This window comes from Athene cunicularia (genome assembly GCF_003259725.1).
Source record: "Athene cunicularia isolate RWA chromosome 5 unlocalized genomic scaffold, athCun1 chr5_part1, whole genome shotgun sequence".
In the NCBI taxonomy this organism is placed as follows: Eukaryota; Metazoa; Chordata; class Aves; order Strigiformes; family Strigidae; genus Athene; species Athene cunicularia.
This window is the reverse complement of record NW_020799101.1, coordinates 2,996,904-3,014,916: the sequence shown is the minus strand read 5'-3', so window position 1 is coordinate 3,014,916 and position 18,013 is coordinate 2,996,904. Positions and strand designations below refer to the sequence as shown.

General features: G+C 44.2%; 1 protein-coding gene across 1 annotated transcript; it reads left to right on the top strand.

Annotated features, from left to right (window-relative positions):
- Nucleotides 1–2: 2 nt before the first annotated feature.
- L2HGDH (L-2-hydroxyglutarate dehydrogenase) lies at nt 3–17,174 on the top strand (the record flags this gene model as incomplete). The annotated part of the gene is made up of 9 exons (XM_026849169.1): nt 3–66; nt 1,901–2,052; nt 5,025–5,156; nt 7,386–7,548; nt 8,080–8,114; nt 9,640–9,807; nt 11,694–11,851; nt 13,084–13,215; nt 14,182–17,174. Coding segments are annotated over 9 exons (1,200 nt in total), but the record flags the coding sequence as incomplete, so codon positions are not given.
- Nucleotides 17,175–18,013: the final 839 nt, after the last annotated feature.

Here is an 18,013-nt window from a genome sequence, read left to right as displayed (position 1 = left end):
CCCGGGAGCTCGTCCGCCGCCACCCCTCGCTCGCCTTCGCCGTGCTGGAGAAGGAGAAGGAGCTAGGTATGGTGCTGGGGTGGCTTCCTCCCCCGTGTGTCTGCGGTTAAGCGGTGTCAGTCTGGCAGAAAGCTTTCCTCAAGCACACATTCGCCAAAACTTCGGTATTTCATGAACACACACACACATACACGTGGAGGGAAGCTCTGCTTTTGAGTGGGCGAGCAGCGAGAATCTGCCCTTGTCGCTGAAGTGGGTGATGGATTCCACCCCGGGGAGAGCATCTTCATTTCCAGGCACTGCTCACTTAGCCCTGAAGGGAATTTTTTCCTCCTTTCGCTCAAGAAAACATCCTTCAGTGGAGGAGCAGAGCTGGCATCAGTCTGTGCTTCTCTGCTGGCACCTCAGGTCAGGACTTTAAGCAGAGAAAGACTGAACGTTTCCGCTTCATCCTTTGAAAGCAGCAGATCCCACCGACCCGGGGCTCCAGCAGCAGCAGGGATTTTGGGGAACGGGACAAGGAGGGTGCACGACTCCAGGGAGGAGCAGTGCGGGTTGCAGAGGGGCAAAGGGCAGGTCCTCTTCGGTGCCGCATGAGCGGGAGGCAGAGAGGGTGAGCAGAGGAATGGCACCAGGACGGCGTTTTGGTGGGGCACGAGGAGAAGAGTGAAAATCAGTGAGGGCTGGTGGGGAGAGAGAGAAGGTCAGGAGGTAGAGTTGCTTAAAAATGTCTGGGTGCTGCTGGTTTGGGCAAAGTCTACACCTGCCTGCCTGCTAGCTGCCAGAACTGTAAACCAACAGTCATTTGCCCCGTGTTTGGGGGTATCCCTGTACGTGCTGTGCAAGGTGGTCGAAAGCAAAGAGCTGCCACAGGTCTAACGGGGAAGGTGTCACTGGTTCCTGACCCAGCATTAGCTGGAGAGAAATGGCACAGCTCCCAGCGTGGCCTGCTTACACAGCAGATCTGGAGGCACGCTGCACCTGGGCATCTGTCCTGGCTTTGAAATAAGAAAGTGTGAGCCCTATTGCTTCACTGAAAGTTTTTCTGGCTCACTCGGGTACGAGTTCGTCGTGAGCAGTCTTTTCACATCAAGCGCTTAATGCAGATACAGTCACTCAGGGTAGGTGGGAGCAACCCCGAGGGATCAGGTCAGTGGCTAACTCAGAATGAGACCTGTGAGTCCAAGCTCCTTAAATCACTCCATCTGCCAGGCTATACATTGCTCTTGAGGTGTTACATGTATGATACAAAATGGCTTTTTATCCCCAAGATGGGACATCATGAAGTCCTTAACAGTTACGTGAGTGCGGAGCAGGAATGACCTTTGGCAGTCAATACCTTAAGAGAGAGAACCAGCCTAAACTGATTCAGTAAAAATGTTTGTAATGTTTTTCACCTGTATTTTACTTAGTTACACAGAGGAAATAGCCACCTAATCCAGTTCACAAATACCTGAAAAGCCTACCAGGCCTGCCAGCACACCCAAAGAAACTGAAGATTGCACAGACATTGTGTTAGATGAGGCCTTTAAGGATGCATTTAATTTTAAAAACTGAATTTCTTAAAATTAGTTTTGACATGTAGAAAATTTGAATTGATTGGCCTGCCTTTATAGCTTATGGAGGGAAAACTTGTGATTTTTTTTTTTTATTGTGTTGATTGAGCACAGTGCAAGCTGTGATGGTTTATTATTAACTAGGGCTTGCTGTGTCAGTATTTTTCTGCCCTTTTGAGACCAAGGGAGGAATCATGTTTGCTGTGCACTTATCTTATTTGAGCATCTCTTGTAATGCTGCTTTAGGGCAGGACCTCAAATTGCTCTTCTGACAGCTGAAGTAATGAAGGTATGAACCAATCATGGGAATGTGTATTTAATACCGTATTTTTCTTTCTATTTAGCTCATCACCAGAGTGGACATAACAGTGGTGTGATTCACAGCGGAATTTACTACAAACCCGGTTCTCTGAAAGCTAAGCTGTGTGTGCAGGGTGCAGCCCTTTGCTACGAGTACTGTGACCAGAAGGGAATACCGTATAAACGGTGTGGGAAGGTAGAGGAACTCCTCTCTGGTCTTACTTTGCCTTTGGAAACAGACTGTATAATGTATGTTATAATGTATAGCATAGGTCTGGTTGTGGTATTTCTCCCAGAATCACAGAATCACCAAGGTTGGAAAAGCCCTTGATGCTCCCCCAGCCCAACCATGAACCTCACCCTGACGGTTCCCAACTCCCCCAGATCCCTCAGCGCTGGCTCAGCCCGACTCCAGCCCCTCCAGGGATCCCGGGGACTCCCCCCCTGCCCTGGGCAGCCCATTCCAACGCCCAACAGCCCCTTCTGCACAGAAATCCTTCCTCAGAGCCAGCCTGACCCTGCCCTGGGCAGCTTGAGGCCATTCCCTCGGGGCCTGGCGCTGGGGCCTTGGCTCCAGAGACTCATCCCCCCCCTCTGCCCCCTCCTGGCAGGGAGTTGCAGAGGGCCAGGAGGTCTCCCCTCAGCCTCCTCTTCTCCAGAATGAACCCCCCCAGTTCCCCCAGCCGCTCCCCAGCAGACCTGTGCTCCAGACCCTGCCCCAGCTCCGTTGCCCTTCTCTGGCCACGCTCAAGTCATTCAATGGCCTTTTTGGGGTGAGGGGCCCAAAACTGAACCCAGGAATCGAGGGGCGGCCTCACCAGTGCCGAGTCCAGGGGTAAGATCCCTTCCCTGTCCCTGCTGTAATCGCCTCATCCCCAGAGATGAGTTTCTGCAACATTGCCTTCAGGATGAACATGCCTTTTTGTCTTTATCTTTCCGGCAACTCAAATCAGTTTCTTTTCTGGGCCTAAATAATAATCCTCCTTAGCTGTGAGCTGAGCTGAAATATCCCAGGTAGTGGTGGGAGCCAGGCCAGGGGAGGGGCACCTGTGTAGCTCCAGGGAACACTCTCAGTACGTGCACACCATACTTCTTGGCAGAGTGGGCTCTGAAGAGACACAGTAACTTGAAAGCAGCTCCAGATGTGACCTGGTTACGTGGATTTATGCACTGTTACATCCACCTAACAGAACCTGAAACGCTGAGGATGGGGAGATTGGCTGTACTGATTCAGCCTGGGGTCTGCCCAACCCTGTGTCCTGTTTCTGGAAGTGTCTTTAAACAGAGACCCAGGAAGGAATGAGAACAGGATAAGCCAATGATTAATTATTCCAGCTTCCAACTATTTTCAGATCAGGTTGTTTTCTGAGCCTGATCTGTTTTGTCTGTGGTGACTCTCAGTGGATTTTGCTTCCAAGCGTTTTTCAATTAAAAGCTTTTCCATCAGAGTGTACTCTGATGAGCAATTCCAGAGATCAACAACCCACTGCATGAAGTTACATCATTTTGAAACTGGCTCCTACAAGCTTCATCCAGTGGCCCCTAGCCCCTGTCTTGGAAGAAGTGGTGACAGCTGATCTGTGCTCACGCTCTCCAAGTTGCATGTAATTGTATTCTATCCCCTCCTCCCCCAAAGTCACTCCATCCAGCTGGTGAGTCTTAAATTCTGCTCAGTCATTTCTCTTTGAGAAGCTTTTTCATGACTCTCTCCACCCTGACTTCTTTCTCTGCACTGTTTCTAGTTTCATGCATCTTTGATACAAGGACCACGACTTCACCCAGCATTCAAGGTGTGGTCAGACCCTGGATTTCTGCAGTGAAAGAGTAGAGTTCCCTTTGTTATCCCGCATCCTTTTCCGAGTTGTTCCTAACATGCAATTTAGAGCTTTTCAGCTGTCACTAGGCATTGAGCCGATGTTTCCATAGGATCATCTATCCTAACCCCAAGATCTTGGTCCTGAGTGATAAATTTAGACTTGGATTCCATCATTTTGTCTGTGATCATCATTTCACATTCATCTGCACTGATTTTCACCTGACATTTTGTAGCTGCTCATTAACCCAAAAGTCCCTCTGCAGTTCTTTACGCTCAGCTCCTGTCTGAACCACTATGGGTCACTTCAAACCATCACCCGCCTTTCTCACCACCCCAGTGAGAAACACCTTGGACAGCACAACCCTTTCTCTTAAAAGTTGACCCGTTCTGATATGAGAAGCGCCACTTCCAGGCCCGCTGGCAGCTGGGTGCGGGTCTGCACCACCTCGGGGTGCAGAGCGGAGATCCCTGGCTGGGGCAGCGTTGGTGGGTGCTGCCCCAAGGTGGGTGCTGCTTGTCCTGGCCCTGCTGGGCTCCCTCCGCTGCAGCGCTGGTCACAAGATGGCACTGTGGATTTGTGCAGCAGTACACCTGCGGTGACGAGCCTCCTCTTGGCAAAAAACACCGAGACAGCTCTGTAGGGGTCGGTTTTGAGCTTGACGCAGCAGCATCGCTGGTTCTTTGCTGACACTGAATTTGGCTACTTCTACATCACCTTCCCCAGCAGTGTTTACTCCAAGGGAAGATGATGATGAGGCTTTACAGCTCGTTTTACGTAAAGCAACCCTGGGCTTGGAGAACTCAGTGTCTTCTGTGTTGCCAGACCTGAGCTAGGCCTGGAAGTAGCATGGTCTGTGCCAACCCGGCACAGGTAATTCATAGCCTGGATAAATCTCTTGTGATAGTTGTGAGCTGACTACATGGTCAAGTGAAGCGAAGCTGGCGCAATTTGGTTTAGATACCACGTCAGAACTTACTGAGACGTTTGAGATTTGTACATCTTGGGTTCAGTTTTATTTTTGGAAGCATCCCAGAGGCTCTTTAAAATCATATTCTCTTTTTTTTTTACATTCAGATTTGTAGTCTCATGGTACTTTCAGCAAATTTTATCCATTGATAGTAAATTACACTACGGTATAACATTTGGTTTTTTCTCTCCTTAGTATATTAGTGCTTTCTCAGTCATAACAGGTATTTGTGGAACCTTGTGCAACTAATGGCACAAACCCCTTGAATTATAATTCGCTGTTCACTCATTCACTATTGCTTGCTTGTTAACTTGGGCCTGATGCCAAACCTGAACTGGCTTTGTCTGCTTTGCTCACTGGTCTGCCTTGTTATATTTTCTGAAGCTAATTGTAGCAGTTGAACAAGATGAAATTCCAAGACTCAAAGCTCTGTACGAAAGGGGTCTGCAGAACAACGTTCGAGATCTGAAACTGATTGGAGCAAAAGAAATAAAAGCGAAAGAACCCTTCTGCAGGGTAAGGGATTTGCTTATTTTTATTTGGTGTATAAGGTCTCAGGTGACATTATTTTTTTCATTTAACATAGATAAGTTTCTGGCTTTGAGGTAATTTGCGTGGGTGACAAGTTCAAAAGAGCCTGAAAAACCAGAAGTATAATTGTCAACAAAAATAAATGTGTCCATTTATGTCTGGAACTTTTTAACTCAGCCTGATCCTTCACAAGTTCAAAAGAGCCTGAAAACCCAGAAGTATAATTGTCAACAAAAATAAATGTAGCCATTTATTTCTGGAACTTCTTAGCTCAGCCCAATCCTTCATATGCATTTGCCATTACATACAGCTCGGACCAGGTGTAACACAACACAACACAAGGTGATCCTGCAGAATCTTTCCTGGTGACATTAACTTCACCCTGGGTTTCTCCCGCTGCCCCGTTCTCCTCCTCTTGCTCCTCAGTTCATCGTTCATCCATTCCCCGTGTGCTGAAGCTGTGAAGAGCTGCTGCTGCACTAATTGCACGTGCGATGCTGGCTGTTCGTAGGGGCCAGCATTCGCTAATTAGAGAGCAGCTAATCCATTTCACTTGCAGCCTACAGAAGGGATCGGTTATTTGAGCTGATGTAGGAGACTTTATAGTCCCTTAGTCCCTGTGCAGGACTGAATTTATAGGCAAATTGTCCAAACTTCAGCCTTTTCCCAGCTTTACACAGCCCTGTCCTCCCTGATGGTCAGAAACAAAAAAACCTCCAGTCCTCTCACCAATGACAATGAGTGATGTTTTTTTTTAATCTTTAATTATTTCCCCTTCTCCTTGCAGGTGCTTGTTTGTATGTTTTTGTGGTTGATGGGCAGATTTTCCTTTGCCCAGGTTAGGGCCTGCTATATCTGAGTTTATGCTGAGATAATTCTGCTCCTGGCCACTAAAATTATTTAACTTACAGTAAAGCTTGATAGTGCAGCAATGAACATTCCTTCCCATCTGTAAGTGTGGATTTAGATCAAGCCAATTTTAATCTGCTTGCTTCCTACACATGTGATTGTTATGTAGCACTTCTCAGCTTGTTTATTTTCACAGCAGGAGAAATGTGAGTAGTTTATGGAGTACAGATTTATTGTTGTTTAGTGTATCTTGGGTTGAAAGGAAAAACTGGGTATAAATTTCCCAAACGGTTTCATCTGGCAGCTTGCTATTGCTGTGCTATGTGACTCATTGCTTATGAGTTGTAGGTACAGACAAAAATTTTCTGGAGAGGAATCTGATCTTTTTTTCCTCATAAACATTTTGTATCCACTCCTTCAAACATTTTTTGCCTGTTCAAGATCCAGCTGAGCATTTACTTCTGCAAATGAGTAGGTTCAGATGGGTCTTACTTCATTTGCTTTGGCTTCCTGAACTGAGTCCTCTCCTCGTAAGCACAGGGAACTTGAATGGTGTTACCAACATTGCACTGTTTATCAGGGGGAGAGAAAGGGTTTGTGTAAAAAAACCAGTTTTACCAACTGTTCTGGCTGTCCTGGGCGTGTCAGTGGTCCCTGCTGTTGTGGTATCTGAGTGGCTGACACTTTTTTAGTGTAGTTACACTTGCAGCATCTCTCTGAGATAAAGCAGTCCTACTATCCTTATTTTATAACCACAACTAGGAAAATGTGATGCCATCTAGCATGATAAAAATTATGTGAGAAACTGAGACTTTTTGATATAAAGATAGTAAAAACGTCTCTGAGAAAGATTAAAATTTCTAGCTATGCACTGGACTTGAACTTCGCTTTCTGCTAGGACAAGTATAGGCTGTTGTCTAATTCAGAAGAGACTTTTCTCTCTGCCGGGCCGTGCAGTAGGTGTTGAGACGGTGCCTTTCGGCCTCGCAGGGGGTGTTGGCAGCAGCTGAAAGTGTGATAGTGACCACTGGCAGGTGGAATTGTAGAGTGAAAAATAAGGACAACTTAGCTACAGCCAAGGTTAGGTAACCTCTTCTATCGTTAAGCACTCAGTCAGGAAGACTCATTTATGGTGTAGTTACACGATTACTTAATCCATCATAAGTAGTTTTTGCCATATTAGTCGTCAGCAAATGTGAAAGCTGGAGCTGGCACGTGGAGAGGCGAGGAGCAAGCAGCCAGGGATGGGGAGATAGCACTACTCCCTTCTCAACAGCAAGGCACGTAATTCCAGATGGAATATTCTCTGTACTGAAGAGCAGAGTCCACAGACAGCCTTCACTGTTCTCCTGTATCTTAATACAGGGTCTGATGGCCCTTGATTCTCCACATACCGGCATTGTGAATTATAAACAAGTGGCCCAGTCCTACGCTGAAGACTTCCAGGAAGCAGGGGGGACCATCTTCACTGATTTTGAAGTGACAAACATGGAGATGGCTAAAGAAAGTTCTTCAGAAAGTGAAGATGGTAAGGCAGTTGTTTTACCCTCCATTTACTCCATTCCTGCCAAAGATTTTGTTCAAAACACATTCGCTTTAACTGAAATGACATTTCTGAACCTTTCTGTCTCAGAGGGATGAGAAAAAACACAAAATTATGTTAGGGAGTTTTTTTTTTTTTTTTCCCAGGAAGGTCACCCTTCAGCTGCAACATTTAAAGCTGATGGAAGAAAGTGATAGTAAAATTGAGGAAGACGGTTGTTATCTCCTGTTAAAATCAGATTTAGCTGAATATTGTATGTGTATTCATGTGCTATTGCTTGTTCTTTATTCTGGAGGGCAGGTTGGATCTGTGCTGGTACATAAATGGAAGAATAAAACCCCCTTGTTAATTCATAAATACAGTTATGTCTGGCAACATCAGTTCTGTCCAACAGTAGTTCCTCCACAGCTTGAAGATATTCATGTGGAAAAATCCTTCATCATGACCAGCTGCTTGTTCTGTCAGTTTTCTGTTGCGTGTTCTATTAATTCCTGCTCTTGTCTAATTCTATCACAGGACTAAAGTACCCGGTCATTGTTAGGAACTCAAAGGTAAGAACTAAGCTGAAGATTTAATTGCTGAATAGGAAGCTGTTCCTCCTTTTGTTAAGAATTTTTGTGAAGGTCTGGTCGATTAATAAGCTCTCTAAAAAAAGTTTAAAAGCTGCTGTTTAGTAACATGGTCACTGTCATCTAGGACTGCTTTTATAAAACAACTGCAATCAATTTTAACAGTGAGCATGTTCAGATTTTACTGTGAACTGGGAGTAATAATGAAAGGATAACTTTCTCTTTCTGCCGCCTAACTTAGGTTTAACTGTGTATGTCCCTTATCTTCTTTATTTGCACATTCTTATGCTTGTTGGTCCCAAGGACACCTTTAATGACTTACTCATTTGGTGAGAAACACCTATTTTCATGTTTGCTTTTGGTCTCTGGCATCTAGAAAAATGATAAGGAGGCATTTAAAATCATTTTGTCATCAGAAAGCCACAAGATAATTTAGGAAAATGGGTTCATATACTGGGGGTGTTCCTGCAAGTCAGTTAATGCTGGACAGGCCCTGTAGTTGTAACCTTTTCACCTTCAGGAGACACTATCTGGACTTGTCTTTGGGAGGGGGAAAAAAAGACAAAAAAACCCAACCTCACTCCCCTCCAATAGTTTTTAAAATTAGTGCTGCTGCTTTCTTGTTCTGTTTCTGTTCTTTCATTAAAAAATAGCTTCCAAAATCTGTTAGATTCTCTCACCAAATACTGAATTTTTTTTTTTTTAATTATTTTTACGGAAACACTTTTAGTTGAAGAAAAACCCCATAGTATTTGAAAAAAAAAAATACTGTGAGCTATATAGTTCGCTAGATAATAGTTTGTGATTGTATTTATTTATTTAGATGGTAGAGATTTTTTTACTTAGACGGTAAGGTTTATTTATTTAGATGGTAAGGTTTATTTATTTAGATGGTTAGGTGGTTTTTTTTAGATGGTAAGGTATTTAACAAGCTCTCTGTAACCGCGTGCTACGAACTTGGGTAGTGTTCAGGATAAACTACCATTCAGTAGGATGGCCGCTGCCAGTGCGTGGGGCGAAATCTCTGAACAGCTTTATTTAAGGGAACGTGTTGCAGTGCTGTTGCCCCCCCACGGAGCACACACCTACCACAGCCCTGGCCAGGGAGACGCTGGGTTTCCTTGGAGGGGCAGAGTCTTTGATGCTGATGCGTTGAGTCTCTGACCTGGACAATAAGCTTAAAGGTAATCTGAGAATCGATAACATGGGGGGGGTTTAATTCTATTTTTTTTCTTCCCCTCCCCTCTCCCTTTTCTACAAAGATTCTTCCACTCACACCTGCCCAATGAATTGCCATTTTAGGACAGTTCTCCTCCAGGGAACAAAGGAGAATAGTCTAAAGAATTAATGAAACAATTAAATGTTTCTGCCTCCTTTTGAAAATGTGGCTTTCTGGTATTGACTCTTTTTTTTTTTTTTTTTTCCCCCAAGGCTTATAGGTGATGGGTGGTTTTTCAGTAGATCTGTTGACTTTTTGTGTCATTTTGGTTTGATTTTTCTTCTACAGGGTGAAGAAATCTACTGTCAGCACATTGTGACCTGTGCGGGACTTTACTCAGACCGCCTGTCTGAGATCAGTGGCTGCAGCCCTGAACCACGAATTGTACCCTTCCGTGGAGATTATTTGGTGTTAAAACCAGAAAAGTGCTATATGGTTAAAGGAAATATTTATCCGGTATGTACTCTTTTGTTTGTCTTTCATAGTGTACTCTAAGAATGGCTGAAACTACAGAAATAAGGGCAATATTACATGGTTATTTTTGTTAGCCTGCAGATAGTGATGCACAACATGCAGACGTAGATTCGGTTGCTTTCTGACAGGACAGCTTGTTTTTGTTATTTCTTGGGGAACAGGTAGAAGTACCATGTGGGAAGTTATTGCCAGTTGGGGTTTTTTGTTTGTGTTTTGGTTTTGGTTTCTTGGGGAATTTTTTAATAGGGAAGGAATGAAACATTTAGCATGATAGCCACATGCCCACAAAAGCCTGACTTCTTTCTTTATGTTATAAAATCTGTAGGCAGGATTCAGAGGTCAACGAGGGACAACAGTAAATTATTAATTGCTTAGGTGCAGGGTTTAATCTTGTGTGCTAACACACAACGCTCAGATTTAGATATTTGCCTCTCAACCTCATCTTTGAATTAGTTTTACTTTGTATGACAAAAAATGGACAAGGGAGGAAAAGGACAAGGTTCCTACCATCTAATATAGACAAATAGTATGATGAAGAGGAGCAACGCCAGACCGAAAGTGAAGCTAGCAAGCAAGGAGAGAGAATTCATAGGCCAGCATAGGCCAGTTAATTAATGAAATTACCTGCCCTGAATGACAGATTCATTGAAATACTGTCTGAATAGGAACCTGGATTTGCCCGTGAGCAAGTTGCTCTCGGGAAACTGGAACCCTGGGCATTGAAGTGTTTGACCTCTTCCCACCTGGGAACGATTCAGGATCCTGTCTTGGGATGGGAAGGAGGAACTGGCTGGGATGGGGGGACACCTTCCAGCCTTGTTTCATAGCTTTGTACCCTTTGAAATGTTTTGTTATGGCCAAATATGGTCATAAGATTAGAAAATTGTGCGACTCTTAGTGGTACATGACCAGAAATGTAATGTAGTTTGTGAACTGCTTGCACTAATCTTTGAAAGTATTAAAAGCATATTTTTCACGGGAAAAGCGGTGCACTCGATACAGAAAAGGAACATATCTTGAAGCAATTTTTAGTCATAACAATACTTGTTGAGAAGTGCCCAATACTTGCTTATTTTCAGACTAGAACAGTTGCCTCTGTAGTCCCCTTTTGTAAATAGCTACAGATCTTGAAGTGGCAGCTCATGGAGAGGTGTTCTTCTTTAACACTTGTATCTGTGTATAGACAGCTTGTTTCTGTTGCAGCCTTGGCACACAATTACACTGTATCCCATTCGCGAATAAAAAAAGAAACTGCAGATACTTACTGTTAGCATTAATCAAGTTTCCTAACTAACTGCATGCTGTTTTGAGCAATACAGGAATTATGAGGCTTTCCTAATATTTTATAACCTATTTCATTGCTGTATAATTACTACTGGTGAATAGCATTAGTGTGTCGTTGATTTTGTTGTGGGTTGATTTATATCCTGAGAAATCACGTGTACTTTTTTTTCCTGTTGTTTGTTTTGCTTTTACCTAAGATGCAGTCTTACTTGGCCCTGCTCAGTTCTTCCGTGTTTTAAATTAGTTACGTGCTTTAACTGCGCAATTAACAAGCAGAAAAAACAGTGCGGGAGCCAACTGTATGTTTATATGACTCAAAATTTGTTGCGGTGATTGCAAATAAAACAGCAGATTTACTTCCTTTTTCACTTGTCTATTTAAAAATAGTTATTTCCATTCATTGGGAGGACATCTCCTTTACTGTGCTTTGGTTTTATTCCCTCTCTCACACAATAAACTGTGAATCCCTGTATTTTTCTCCTCACAGATGTTTTCCATGTTTCCTGGATTGACTTGAGTGGTTGCATGGCTGTTTCTCTGACTTGGTTTGTAAGAGTTGTAATAACTGTCATATCCCATTTTAGGTTCCCAATCCTCGGTTCCCTTTTCTGGGATTTCATTTTACGCCCAGAATGGATGGAAGTGTCTGGCTTGGTCCTAATGCAGTACTGGCCTTTAAGCGAGAGGGCTACAGATTGTTTGACTTCAGCACTGGAGACTTTTTAGACGCTGTAACATACAGGTAATATCTTGCCTCTTTATCTGCTGAACGCAGTTATTTAAATATCAACTTGTGACTCTGTGGAAGCAAGTTCTTGTCAAAAATCCTGCCTTTGCCAAGTTTTTGGTGTGTTTAAAGACAGTTGTGCTGATAAGGGTGGACTTCTCCAAGACATTTGACTTCATGTGATCTAATATTTGAATTTTCATAAACTACCAAGACATGTCTCAGCTGGTCTGAGAATGTGGCTGCTCATCAGAAGGTTCTGGTGAGCCATGTTGCTACTAGTGGAGCTCTTCCAGGGTTGGTTCTGGTCCAGCACAGTGGAATATTTTAATCAACCTAGACAGTGTGATTAAAATACCTGCAGAGGATGCTTGGAAGAGAGAACACAGAGTGGTTTGAATTGCTGCGTTAAACTTTGTCACACCATCAGGACACATTTAGAAAATGTCCAAGTGCTAGGAAATACATTAAGGGCCATGAATGTAGACTGGGAAACTGTCTGAAAAAGCATGAGAGGAACTGGGAATCATTGCTAAAATGGCAAACATAAATGAACAGAATATCTGTAGAAGTTGAGAGAAAGCTTGCTTCCCTGTGAGGGGCTGGACAGATCGGTACCAAGTGCTCAATTTTAGAAATTAGACTAGAAAAAGAATGTGACAATATTGGGGAGGATCCCAGGAAAGGCTAAAAGACAGATCAGCGAACTGGAAAATAGTTTTTTGGCAAACAGCTCAACTTAATGCAGTTTATTAAAGTAAAGAGGTGAAAGCATCTTGGTCATTTATAGATTTTTATCCTGGAAGACTTGAGGGAAGCAAAGCAAGCAAACAAGATTTGCAAAGACATAGCAAGATTCATTGATTGAAAGCTGAGGGGTTTAGGAGTGTGGTAATTTTTTCAGAATGATTGTGGAAAAAAGTCTGTTTTTCCTCCTGCATGTGGGTTTTCATTGCCGTTTGACTGGACCAGAGAAAAGCCCTGGCCATAGGAAGGACTGGAGTTCAGAGTTAATTCTCAGAGAAAGAATTAAGTGCAACGCGACAGCTCTGTAAACAAGGTTTGTTGCAGCAGGGAAGGCCAAATGTATTTCTCAAGTAGGAAGCATTAATCAGATCATTGATGTTGGGAATGGGAACTTTTGCCGTGCAGTTGCATTTGCTGCCTTCTTAGCACTCGTTTGACATGGCTGCGTTTATCGTGCAAGCTGTGGTCTTAGTGCAGTTATTTTTTTTTTCTCACTACAGTGGGTTATGGAAGCTCGTGCTGAGAAACTTGTCCTATGGACTGGGTGAAATGTACAGAGCCTGTTTCCTTAGCGCACAGGTGAAGCAACTTCAGAAGTTCATCCCCGAGGTCACCATCAATGATGTACTCAGGTAAAGAAAACTTTTCTTGTTCGTAACATCAAGGGCTTGTTAAATCTCTTACTTTTAACAGAAGCAAATGTAGCTACTCCCTCTACCAAAGCATTGAAGCATTTCGATCCTTTCTGCAGGAAGGTTTTTATATCGTGTTTGCTTGTGTATAGGCAAGTTTGATGAGTATTTGTGTGACTTTCTGCGCTCTCCATAGGCTGAAATTCACAGTTGTGACATATTCACAAAAAAGTCCCTTTATCCTAGTGACACGTACAGTAGCCTGAATTCTGAGCCAGTAATCTGAGTTCACAAAGTAAGCGAACCACTAATGAAATTCAGAGGAGAAGCCAGACTGTGAGTTGCTAGTGAATGAATATTGATTTAGTTTAATCCTCTCAATAAAATGTATTCATCTTTTTTACTCTGTGGAGAGAGAAACTAATTCAAAGGAGTTCAGAAACACTAAGGAACTGAAGAGACTTGTGAGGAAAGATGAGGCATTTAGGTACATGTAGGTGGGTTTAACTGTCCAAACATTTGCAGGGAGGAAATCCAGAATTAAGAAAAGCTTGAGCGTGGTAAAAGGGAGTTTACTGCCAGCTCAGGCAATAAGTATACCATTGGCATGAAATTCATGTTTGACAGGGCTTGCTATTTCAGAACAAAGGGTTTCCTTTTTGAAAAGAGAAGGCATGTTTGCATGTGTGGGGAGGAGAGTAACTTCACAACCAGGAAAGATGCAGGAGATCCTCTGCTTGGCCACCTGCCCTCGTTTTACCGTAAGGACTGCGAGACATCTCCCACTCTGACTCACAAGTGCTAAACTTCCCTGTGCTCCCCCAAAAAAGCCTGTCTGGGCTTTGACTCCACAGCCTGCCTTCCTTACTGTTTCCCTGGGCAACTTCATAAGGTCGGAACAGAATTGGTTTTCTGATTTCAGAAAACATTTTGTTTCTAATGGTGAGTTCCTCCTTTATTTTGCAGGGGTCCCTCTGGAGTGAGAGCTCAAGCACTGGACACTGACGGAAATTTGGTAGATGACTTTGTATTTGATGGAGGCAGTGGAGATATTGGAAGCAGAGTTCTTCACGTCAGAAATGCTCCTTCTCCTGCCGCTACCTCCTCCCTTGCCATTGCAAAAATGATTGCAGATGAAGTGAAGCGAAGATTTGAATTGTGAACGACTGACAGGTGTGGCGTGGGTTTACCCCTCTCGTCTGTGTGGCAGCTTGTCTGCATTGAATGAACTCTGCAGCCTTTAATGACAAAGATAAAACAGGCAACACGTTGCTTGCGAGATCAGCGCTGGTAGAGCAGCACAGTGCAAAACCAGCGGTTGAAATGTTTGGCTTTGCCAGCCCACAACTTCCCAGCTTCAGGAATAAAGGTGTTATGGTGCCAGGGAAGACCTGGGGTGGTACAGCTGGCTGCAAGAAAGAAGCAAACAGCCCCGTTGGCAGAAAAGGATTGTCCACCCGAGCAGGAGCAGCCAGCCGAGGGGCTGGTGCCCGGCACAACGGGAGGGTCTCTCCGACCGTAGCCGGCCTTTAGGTGGAGCAGGAAGAGCCTCTGTGGTGGGGCTGCCCACACGGACTTCCCATGCCTCTGGGGGAAACACTGTCCCCTCCTCACCCTCTAGAGAGGCCGTGGGTCCTCTGAAAATCCACAAGTGTGGTTCTCTGTGTGCTTTCTGTCAGACTCCCTTGAAATCTGTTTGGAATCTACAGCCCGCTAGCTTACATTAAAGTAATGGAGATAGAAGGATAAGCCTGGCTTAAGGGTTCTGCTGATACGGAATTAAGGGCTTTGTCAGAGACTGAAAACAATACTCAGAGCCTTCTGCATGAATGTAGAGTAATTCACAGAAAAATAAGCCTAACAAGGGATTACCAACTCCAAGTCAATTTAGATATGCCGTTCAGATATGCTGTCTATCTGATCCCTGTCTATTTTTTTATACAACGGAAATTAAAATGTATACGTAACCAGTCATTTTTCATTTAACTTAAATCTTGGAAGTCAGCACTGATCAGAAACGACTTCAGTGGTTCTGTGGATTTTTTTTTTCCCCTTTGAATACTGGTAATGCAATAGGAGCTTATCTCTGCACAGCATGTTGAGCAATCCAGTGGAAATGGTCTTTGTAAAAGCAAATGTGAAAGGAGGGAAGCTACAGAAACCTGTCTTAATTGAGTCATGTTGCACACTGCTTCCCTTGGAGCCCAAACAGCAATGAGTCAGGAAGGCTTCCCACTTCCCCCATGGCTGGCAAGAGGGGAGCTTAGAAAGTGCTGGTTACACTTCTAAGCTCTTACTGACATTTGAAGTTTTTCATATTGGAAGAGAGTCCATGTGGAGAGTGTGCTTTAAACTAGAGAGAGATGTTAAACAAGTTTGGTACTGAGCTCACTGAGAATCTCGGTGTGTTCTGCATAATTGCTACAAAAAAAAAAGAATTATGTGGCCCCAGGGAGAAAGTACTTGAGAATACTTTTAAAGCAGATGTTCACAGGATGTTGGGTAATACAGATAATTGTGGGTAGTTTGCTACCAGGCAATTTGCCATACTCATTTTGTTTTTAAAGTTACTTTCTCTGCTCTTGACATGCCTGAAGGGAGTGCGTTAGCATAGGAGGTCAGGCGTGCTAGCTGATGTTTTTACTGTACAGAGCTGAGCTGCTTTTGAGAGAGAAAGGGTTTAACCTTTTTTTTTTTTTTTTTTTTTTTTTTTTTTTTTTTCCCCTGGTGACATCTGCTTTACCAGAAGAGTGACTCCCGTATAAGCACAAACTGGAAATTCAAATAATAAGCCCTTCAGAGATAAGCTTTGGTCATTCTTAGCCACAATAGACAGCGACTCAGATATTCCAAATGCTAAAATGCCATAGGGCTGTGTACAAGTTGTATCTTCACAATGCAACAATCATATCTTCACTCCCCACCAGAAGTGTTGCCTATCAACAGTAAACGCCACAAAAGGATTGCAAAAGCAACTTCCTCCCACACGAGGTGTGGCCCTAACATGTATTAACAGAATAAAGAACATTAAAATGCAAAGCAGTCATATAGTACGGTGAATCTTAAATCAGAACATTTAACTGTGCAGCCTGCTGTGCTTCTTACTCTCAGGAGATGATTATTTTGGGGTGGAGGTTAACTGAAGATTTTGAATTATGAATCTTTATGTAGCATTCTGTGAAATATATATATTTTTAGAGATAAAGTTATTAAACCTTTTTTAAAGGGGTAACTTCAGAGAACTATGATAATGGGTTTCAAACATACATCTTGTTGCCCATGAAGTGTGAAAATGTATGAATAAATGTTCCAAAAGGGTCTCATTCACTTGGATGGCTTAATAACTGTGTGTTCTCTATTATGATTAAAATAGCATGGTGGGGTTTTCTAGTTGCTGTAAAGCCTGTGTATTTCTCCTGATTTACAGAGAAGTTTCACTGGTATTTGCTAATTCTCATCTGAATTAGGCAGGATATAGCTCTGTGTAATAGGAATTACTTTATTTTGTGGAGGACACACATGACCAAATTTGTCTTCCTGAAGTACTTGTATTTTATCAGTGCTTAGCACACTTCACAGCTTTTTCTCACACCGGTATGTGTGCAGTGGACAGAACCAGTCTTAATTAAGCCCGAACTGGACCTGTAATGGCAAGTGGAATGGTGATTCTTGACATTCTGAATAAATGCATTAGGACAGCTTTGGACAAACAGGCTTTATTTGCCCAGTGTCCTGTAAATCCCAAATTATGTCAGTCCTAAACTCTGGGGAGAGTATGGCATATTATATATATATATATTTTAAATGTTGTGAAGAAATGATATAGTGCCTCATGCCATGGACTTACTGGATGGTCGCTCTTGGGAAAACCAGCTCCTTCGGGGCCCTTCATTGCGCCCGGTCACCGCTGCCACACCTTGGAGCAGTTCAGGCTGTCGGGAGAAGAGAGGGATGTGGCATCCTGGGGCTGTGAGGAGGAGGAGGTAGAGAGCTGGCTGAGGAGCTCGCCCAGCCTGGAACCTCACGGCGGGCATCCTGGCTGTCCAAACTGCACGTTCGTGGATCTCACTACAGTTACTCTGAAGTTGCACTTGGGGTTTACTTTTTCCTTTTTGCTCGCAGTTTGGGTTTGAAGAACAAGTGTCTTCTCACAGAAATAAATATTTTGTTGGAAACTGCTCTGATGCGGCTGGAGAGTTAAGGCCACAGAACAGAGCAAGCGCTTGTCTCCTCTGGGACACCTGTCGTAAGATCACACTTGTGCTGACAGAAAGGCACTTTTCCCCTGATTTATCCACTCCCTTTGCAGACAAGTCTTGAAAGGGAACGGGGGAATATATGAGGTGCGAGATTTGAATATGTTGCCATTGGAAGGGGAAGTTTGGCTGGAGCGGTTGTTCAGGGGCTGGACAGGACAGTGACAGCCAGCGTTTGCTGGGGGAGGGAGGAAAACTGCCTGTGAGGAGGAAAGAAAACGGCCTGTGGGCAGGGAGGGAAACGGCCTGTGGAGGCAAACAGCCTGTGGGGAGGGAGAAAAACTGCCTGGAGGCAGGAAGGCTGCTGCTGGCAGGTTCCTGAGCACCTGAGCTGGTGCCTTCTCCCACCCGGTGGTTCCGGTCGAGGCTGTCTGCAGGAAGGCGGGAAGGCGTGAGGGAGCACAGCACCTGTCAGACGCAGCAGGGTGAGTCGCTCCGCGCCTTGGCAGCCTCGCAGGCAGGAGAGGGCGATGCTACGGCCGGGCAGCGCCCATCGCCGAGCCGGGGGGGGTCCCGCGGCCCTGCCCGCGCCGGCCCTGAGG